We start from the raw sequence: 8183 nt of genomic DNA, 5'->3' as shown, positions 1-8183 counted from the left end.
TGTGTGTGTGTGTGTGACTGAGTACACAAATGTACACAAACAAATGCTGAACCTACTCTGTGTGCACACACACACAGTCTATCCTCTGTTCACAGCATGGGTTTGCAGCAGTGTGTTTTTGTGAGTGAGATTGTGTGTGTGTGTGCAGAGGAAACTGGAAGGTCATTGGTGAAGTGCTCCACTGCATATTATTCACTGCAGTCACAAAAGAAGAGCACAGACTGCTGGAGCAATTCAGCACTGTGGTACTGTTCCAACAGCAAAAACACAGACAGACATGTGTGTACGTGCATATTTCATACTGACACACACACAAAGTAAAAACAAAATGGTTCTGTGACATTTCAATTCTGAAAGACTGTGAACTTCATAGGATGCACACCTGCATAGATCATATACTTGAAACCACTATTTACCATAAAGTGCATAACTGGTATGCAACAGATGTAGTATACAAATACATTAGTATTCATATATATAACATTAGACTGCAGATGATAGCAGGGAGTATCTGCAAATCAAAAGAAAAACGAATATTCAGAAATATTAACACTTTGTTGTTAATCCATTTATTAAGGGTTTAATCTTGTGCCTTACTCTTTAATTAACGTATGGGAATGCAGCATACACAAGCACACAAACAAACACACAGACACAAAGGCAGGCTTCCCTGAGTCTGCAGTAAGCGTAAGCCACTGAGATGCTGTGTGAAAACGGGGTGCGTGCCCCTTTAAGAGCAGAATGGAGTGGAGCGTCGCCGAGGAACTCATGAATAAAGATGAGAGTGGGCCTGTGCGCATACATCATAGATCACACATCAGCACAGCCCATCTATCAGGCAGACCTGTCTGCAGACGCGCGGCACACAGCTGAAATTACCTTCTCTAGCCCACCAAATATCATTACCCAACACCCCCACACACACCCACAAAACCACACACACACTCACGCACATACACACACCCTCCATCACTCCTCCCATCCCTCCTGAATACTATTACCCCCCCCCCCCCCCAGAACCCCCCCTCGCCCTCTCTTCTGCACTGCAGAATATTAATACTGATGGGGGGGCTGGAAGGGAGGGGGGGGGGCTGGGGGAGCACAGATGAGAATGAGTCTCCTCTTTCTTTTTTTCCTCCTCTGCAGCCTTCTGCCTCCTGAATTCAGCCATTTATTCAGCACCTTCTGCTTTCCAGAATAAAACAGGCCCTCTGCCTCTCAGCTTCTTCCTTCCCCTCTTGCTCTCTCCTTTTCTTCCACTCCCCCTCCCTGTTCCAGGATTCTGGCCTGGGTGAGGGGTTTCTCTAATGGGAATCTGGGCCTGGATGGTGACTGTGGAAGTGAGAGAGTTAGAAAAAAAAAGGAAAAGTCAGAAAAAGGAAAAAAATGGATCGTGCTTTGCAGGCGATCAAGGACGAGCGGGCCGGCGATGTGAGGAGAGTAGAGAAGTGGGAGAATCTTCTGGAAGCTCCGTATGTATGAAACGCACCACAGCCATCCTCCTCCTTCTCTCCCTCTCCCCCGTTTACAGCACAATAAAACCCATTTCATCTCCTGAAGGTCAGGGGAGCTTTGTGTGTGTGTGTGTGTGTGTGTGTGTGTGTGTGTGTGTGTGTGTGTGTGTGTGTGTGTGTGTGAGAGTGTGTGTCTCTCAGCCCTGTGGGTCGCCCCCTTGTCCACCTCATCCCCCCTCCCCTCCGCACACACACACACACACACCCATATTCCTGGTCCCTCTCCTCCCTCCAAACCTGCTGGCTAAGGAAGATTGTATCTCTGATCACATTAAAATAATAAGGTGTACGAAAGAGTAAGAAAGGAGGGGAAAAATCCCTTCCATAATCAAGCAGAGTCTCTATCCGCAGGAGAGGGGTAATGTTAATAATATCATCTCCCCTCAAAGGAAACTCATCTCACTAAATGTCACCGGTTTAATTAATGAGCCCAGGCCGGGTCAGCCCTCAATTCCCTTAATGCCATGCAGCCATGCCGGAATAATTTAGCATGTTAAACGGGGGGAGTCACTCCATACACCAGTACCAGTACCAACACCAACACCCCCCCCCCCCCAACGCGCGCACACACACACACACACACACACACACATCAGCTGATGAGGAGGGGGTGGGGGGCAGTGGCAGCAAGTTCATCCTGTCTTAGTGGTGGACACAAGCATATGTGACATCTAGGAAATGAGAGAGAGAGAGAGGGAGCGAGAGAGAGAGAGAGAGAGCGTGAAAGAAAGATAGAGAGGGGGGAAGAAGGAATGAAGGAGATGGACAGTGGATACACAAAAAGAAAAATGATGGAAAGAGAAAAAGAGAAAATGAATGAAAGACAGAGATGGACAGGAGAGGGAAAAGAGTCGGAGACACACCTGTGGGCGATATCGGCCCAGCAGTGAATTTGCTCCTGTTAAATAAAACAGAGGCTCACCAGAGAGCTCACACATCACGCTTGGTCTCACCATTCCATGGAGCAATGATACCCCCGCAGAGAGACAACACGTAAGTGTGTGTGTGTGTGTGTGTGTCAGCTTTGATACGGTATAACAAATTCCCCGTAATTACTTTCACTCATTAATGGACTCATCAATAAATCATGCTCAGGTGCAAATAAACAGACACATACACACACACCTTACCTAGTTGTAATATACAGAGTAATCAGCACACCACTAAATAAATCATAAACAGTCTTCCACAAGCTCATACACACCAACACACACACACACGCTCTTCATGATACAGTAATACACCTACTAATCAGCCACTAAATAAATCAGAAACACGATCGCCCTGACATTCTCCACATTCCCCCAAAAAACATACACAACACAAACACACACACGCTGTAAAGTGTGTGTGATTCATTTCCTCGGCAGTCCTCGCCTCTGCTGTCTCCTCTCTGATTGATATATGAGCAGTGGCCCTCCACATTTCACCTGATTTTTATTCAGCACTGATTAAGTGTGTGAGTGTGTGTGTGTTTTTTTACGTGTTAGCATGTGTGTGAGAACGAATTACTTTACAAGTAAATATATCTGCTTTCATTCACACACACCTTCTACCTTTCCTGTTCTCCCCATTTTCATTTCAGTCTGCCCATCTGTCTTTTTCCTTTTCCCTCCCCCCTCCCTTCATTCCCGCATTCCTTCATTCTCGATCAGAGGAACAGGATGATCAAATGGAAGCCTGTAGGAAACCAAAGCCATGTTGGAAGGCAAAGCAGCACAGGTAAAATGACTGTGACAGGCCTAACTCAACCTCCCCCCATCAGCATTACCAACAATCACAACACCCAGGAAGTGAGCCAGAGAGAGAGAGAGAGAGAGAGAGAGAGAGAGAGAGAGAGAGAGAGAGAGAGAGAGAGAGAGAGAGAGAGAGAGAGAGAGAGAGAGAGAGAGAGAGAGAGAGAGAGAGAGAGAGAGAGAGAGAGAGAGAGAGAGGCAGTGAGGAGAAGTGGATTAGGAAACAAGACAAAAGAATAAAATAATATGGAAAGGAAGGAGAGATAAGACAGGTAAGAGAATTAACAGATGAATAGAGAAAGTGGATGAAAGGAAAGACATAGCATGGCATGAGTGGTTTAAGTGAGAATAGAAAAAAGTGAAGGAAAGATAGAACTTGAAAGTTTTACTATCAAGATAAGCTTTTTGGATGGATTCCACTTTGTATGATGGGACACTACACATGGAAGAGAAAACGCACCTCCGTAAACATAAACCAACGTCAGCAAGCTTCTCCCACTCGCAGACAGAGCCATATGAAGGCTACACAGAACCCTTCACACCTCAGGTTTCCCTGAGCCTACAAAAACAAGACAACAGCCCATCATCTGCAACAAAACAGACTTTATTGACTAGGGTGGGTTCTTGTGTTATGGTCAGTATGATGGCAAAAAACCTCAAAAACAAACAAACAAAAAAACAAAACAAAAATAAACAGAAAGTCACATGTCACAAAGAGGTGTGCATTTACAACATTATTTGGCTATCGCTATGGTTACAGTAACAACCTTTTTTTCCAGGAATTTTCAGACAGGAGTTGCACATAATGTAGCCCAGGTCGTTAACGCGACATAGGCCTGGGGTGTACCCCCCCTCCCCTCACACACACAAACACCCCTCACAGCAGAATCAAACATTTAACACTGATTTTCAAACAAACAGACGAGTCATCAAATAAAAATACAATACATCAATGAAAACTGTATTAGTGTGGTATTTGGAATGCAGTCTTCTGTATAAACAATATTTATCATTGGTATTCAACATTGGCTAGTTTAAAAGAAAAACAAACAAACCCCAAAAATAATAGTTATTATTATTTGGAAGGTACATGTCTATTCACAGTCTTTTATGCTCTTTTTTTTTTCTTTAAAGATAGCAACGATGGGGGAGGAAAGCAGGTATGATCACTGTTTTGGAAATGGCATTAAGCTTACTGTTTGTTGTCATTAAAGCTTAGAGAAAAAGCAAATTTCAGCATGCATCTTAGTATCAATACAAAACTACATTAGCAGCAAGTCGTATGTCTTCAAAGATCAGACCTGGAAACCAACCAAATTAAAGAAAGACAGACAGACAGAAAGACAGACTGACCGACCAAGAAAATAACTGTTGGTCACAGCAAAGTTAACAAAGAGGTTTTTTTTTTATCTATCTTACAAACTGCAATGGCTCTACACTGGTGCTACCCCATACCACAAGCACTAGGGCTCTTTTGGTTTTTGGTTTTCATGTTATTTCGCAAATGAAGACACTGCTTTTCCTTATAAATAAGCACAAACAGTGAACTAGCGCAGACTGAGTCATCTAAAATCGTGTTTTCTATTTTGTTAAAAGCAATAACATATCAAGTATAAAGAAGTGTTTTATTTGTTTGCACCATTGGTTAAAGTATTTCGTCTTTGGATCTTCCTTTAAAGCAATACTGTTGTTGTTATTATTATTATCATCATTATTATTATTATTATTATTGAAATGATAACTGTAGAAATTAATTGGAAATGAGCTACTGATCTGTAACACAGGAAGAGATGTAACTATTTCTTTAAGGGTCAACAACAACGACAAATAAAAAAAATAAAAACAATCAATAAACATGGGTGATGAGGCAGTGGACCAAAGAGCTGTAGAGGAAACGTTTCTCCTCCTCTCTCCCTCTTCTCTATCCACCTCTCCTTATCCACCCAGCTAACTGATGGGCCAGTCTTGTGGGGACTCCGAATCCCATCATGCCCTTTTCTGCGGTCCCATCATGCTGAGTGTGACTTCGCCTCATCCCCTTTAAAAAACCCGGTGAAAATTAAATGTCGATGCGTTGAGCTCTAATGTGGCAAAGAGTGACGCTCTGAGCTGCCAAAAGGTGACAGAGCAAGGCTTCAACTAAGTGCATAATTGTAAAATAATCGTGGGAATGTCCCCTGTTCTCCCCTGCCTCGTGATGACTAAGTGGAGGCGCACCCTCTCCGCTACACCGTTAGGGAGTAGGTAGTTCTGGCTGTGGCTTTCTAAAGAGCTCTGAGCTGGCTGGAAAAGTGCTACACAAATCAGAGTCGAGTCGAGTCGAGTAGCGGCTGGCAAGACGAGGTGAGGGGCAGAAAAGAATAGGGGGCTGCAGAATGAGGTTTTTAAAGTAGAGACACTCCTCCCCCTCCTCAGAGTGAGCTAAACGACATCCACTGAAGTGCCTTTTGGAGTTGGACAATACAAAAGCTAAATATACGGGTTTTCCTTCCTACCAAACAGTTAAAATTCAACAATCTACGCAACACCAAAAATGTTCATACATGTAGCTATCATAAAACACAGAGGCTTTCTTTAAAAAAAAAAAAAAAAATCAACCATTCAAGTCTGCATTTCTCTTTGTTTTTAGGGTAAAGTTTAAGTCCTAGGTCAAAATAAAACCAAAATGCGTACATTTATAAGACTAGTAATGCTTTTCCAACTTTAAGAAAAAATAGGACTTAATATTTCCCTTCTTTTTAACACTTACATTTTAGGCTTAAAACATTTTCTCTTTGTATTTTCAAGAACAGAATTTATACAATGAGTTCCGTACGAGAACCAAGTTACCAGCCGTTGACCTGAGAGGAGACACCATTACAATACATCATTATTTTAGCAAGCCATTGGTACAGTTTTCAAACACTTGGAGGGAGACTGCTTCGCCATGAGTCTGTATGTGTGTGTGTGTGTGTGTGTGTGTGTGTGTGTGTTGTGTGTGTGAATGTGTGTGTAGGGATAAGTTCTCTCGTTCTGAATTATGGCATTAAGTTAATGTGCTATTACATGTACGCTACTCAAAAATTAAGAACACACTTTGAATCAATTGTTCGTTTGGTGGGGATCCGCTCAGGGAGAGCAGGTTTTTTATACAACACTCCAATTTCACTTTAAAAACGTAACTGCATAAGTCTTTGTAGTGTTCATACTGTTTACGGTAGATGGATGATAATCAGCATGTTAAATGGCAAAGAAAAACATTCGACTGACGCATATTATTTTTTGGTTACGAGCATTGGAATTGCAGTTAGTTTTCTTCAGATATCAGTCAGTTTAAACATTTTTTTTCTCTTACTGTTAAGTGAACTCGTTCATCTCTTTGTGTTCCTCAAACATCCACACTCAAAAAGCTTTTACTTCTTTGCAGTAGTTCTTTTTTGTCTTTTTTTTTGTCCTTTTCTTGTCTCTCTTTCACATTCCCAGCGAGTCTGTTCCAACACAAGTGAAGTCGCTGCCATTGCCATTGCCGTTGCCACTGCCGTCCTGCCGGGAGTTTCCCCCCAGTGGGTCCTCCTCTGGCAGGGTGGGACTCTGTCTCTCCAGGGGCTTCTCCATGGCAGGGGCACGGGGCGTCCCACCATTGGGGTCTGTTGGCATCGAGGAGCGAGCGCTAGAGGGTCTCGCCAAGCTTGAGGTAACCGTTGAAGGCGAGGAGGGAGTTTGGTTGCAGAAGGAGGCCAGGGTACGAGTGGTGTCTGGCGACCCCGATAAAGCTGTCGAAAGGTTGGGCGGGGAACATAGTCCGTCTATGGTGGAGGGGTGGGAGGAGGAAGAGGAGGAGGAGGATGGAGGAGTCAGCGTGGACAGAGGGGCAGGCTGTGAGGTAGATGCCATGGCGGAGTCAGGAGCGCAGGTTGCGGTGTGAGGTAACACGTGAGTGGCGTGCTCTTTGGCGTTAAGTCGCTCCGCCGCGCTGCGCTTGTGCTGTGGGGACTCCAAGTGGTGGCAGAGGGCTTCACCATCGTCTGCGTTGAGCGTGACGTCGCAAGCCAAGCAGTCATACAACCGACCACCTTTCCCCTGCTCTCCACCTTTGACTTTGGGGACGACACCCTCCCGCAGGAGAAGATGCTCATCCATGTTTCTGACTTTAGAAGGTTTGTTACCCAATGGGGATGACAACTGATCAGATGAAGTGGAGGGGGATGCTTTGCCACAGGAAGGATCTTTGCGCTCCCTAGCTTTCACTGTGTCTTGGGAAGGCTGTTTGGAGTCAGCTTTGGCCTGGGAGTGGGCTTTTGGTTTCTGTGTCTGCTGCTGCTGGAGCTGCAGGTGCTTCTGCTGTAGTGCCCCCTGGAGGCTCTGTTGGTATTGCTGGTATTGCTGGAGAATGGAACCTTGGGACAAGCCCATCAGGGCTTGGGACAGGGCAGCTGGACCATAAGGAAACAGGCCCTCCATGCCATATATGGGCTGCAGGTAACCTCCAGGAAGAGCCCCTGGGATCTGAGGAGGGAAGTATGAGGGAAAACCAGGCATGAAGCAAGGCAGGAAAGGGTTAGACAGGAAGGCTGCTGGATCTGCACCACCCCTGGCTGCCTGTAGGGCTTGAAGCTGCGCTGGATCCATCACAAACTCCATGCCAGGTTTTGGAGTGGAGGTTGTTGGGGCGGAGGGGTCTTGTTTGTCGGACTTTCGGGGGGTGGACGAGGTGGAGTGGGCAGGGGGTATGGAGGGCTTCTCCTTGACCTTCTCTTTCTCAATCTTTTCAGTGGCATTCTCTTTGGGGCGCTCAGGCTGTAGTTCTGGCTGTTTGGTCTTTGCAGTAGAGGCAGAGGTGGCCATGCTGACTTTGGAGTTGGATGGAGTCGATGAAGAGGAAGAGGTGGTGGTTGGCTTGGTGGGTAATCCACTGGAGGACACGCTGGGAGACAGACTGCTGGGACCTGCTGCT

General features: G+C 45.2%; 1 protein-coding gene across 1 annotated transcript in view; it reads right to left on the bottom strand.

Moving 5' to 3' along the window:
• Positions 1–3851: 3851 nt before the first annotated feature.
• The window catches only part of LOC143142596 (zinc finger homeobox protein 3-like), a 39985-nt gene continuing 35653 nt past the window's right edge, over positions 3852–8183 (bottom strand). Inside the window, exon 9 of the mRNA XM_076303602.1 lies at positions 3852–8178. Within this exon, the coding sequence (XP_076159717.1) occupies positions 6701–8178 (1478 nt within the window). The 3' untranslated portion in view covers positions 3852–6700. The remainder of the gene's footprint in view (positions 8179–8183) is intronic.

Source organism: Alosa pseudoharengus, unplaced genomic scaffold (assembly GCF_046254945.1).
Source record: "Alosa pseudoharengus isolate Yale_2024_CS ecotype anadromous, Long Island Sound unplaced genomic scaffold, YU_APseudo_1.1 YU_APseudo_1.1_scf_10, whole genome shotgun sequence".
NCBI lineage: Eukaryota > Metazoa > Chordata > Actinopteri > Clupeiformes > Clupeidae > Alosa > Alosa pseudoharengus.
The sequence above is the reverse complement of the archived record's forward strand: the minus strand, read 5'-3'. Positions and strand labels throughout refer to the sequence as shown.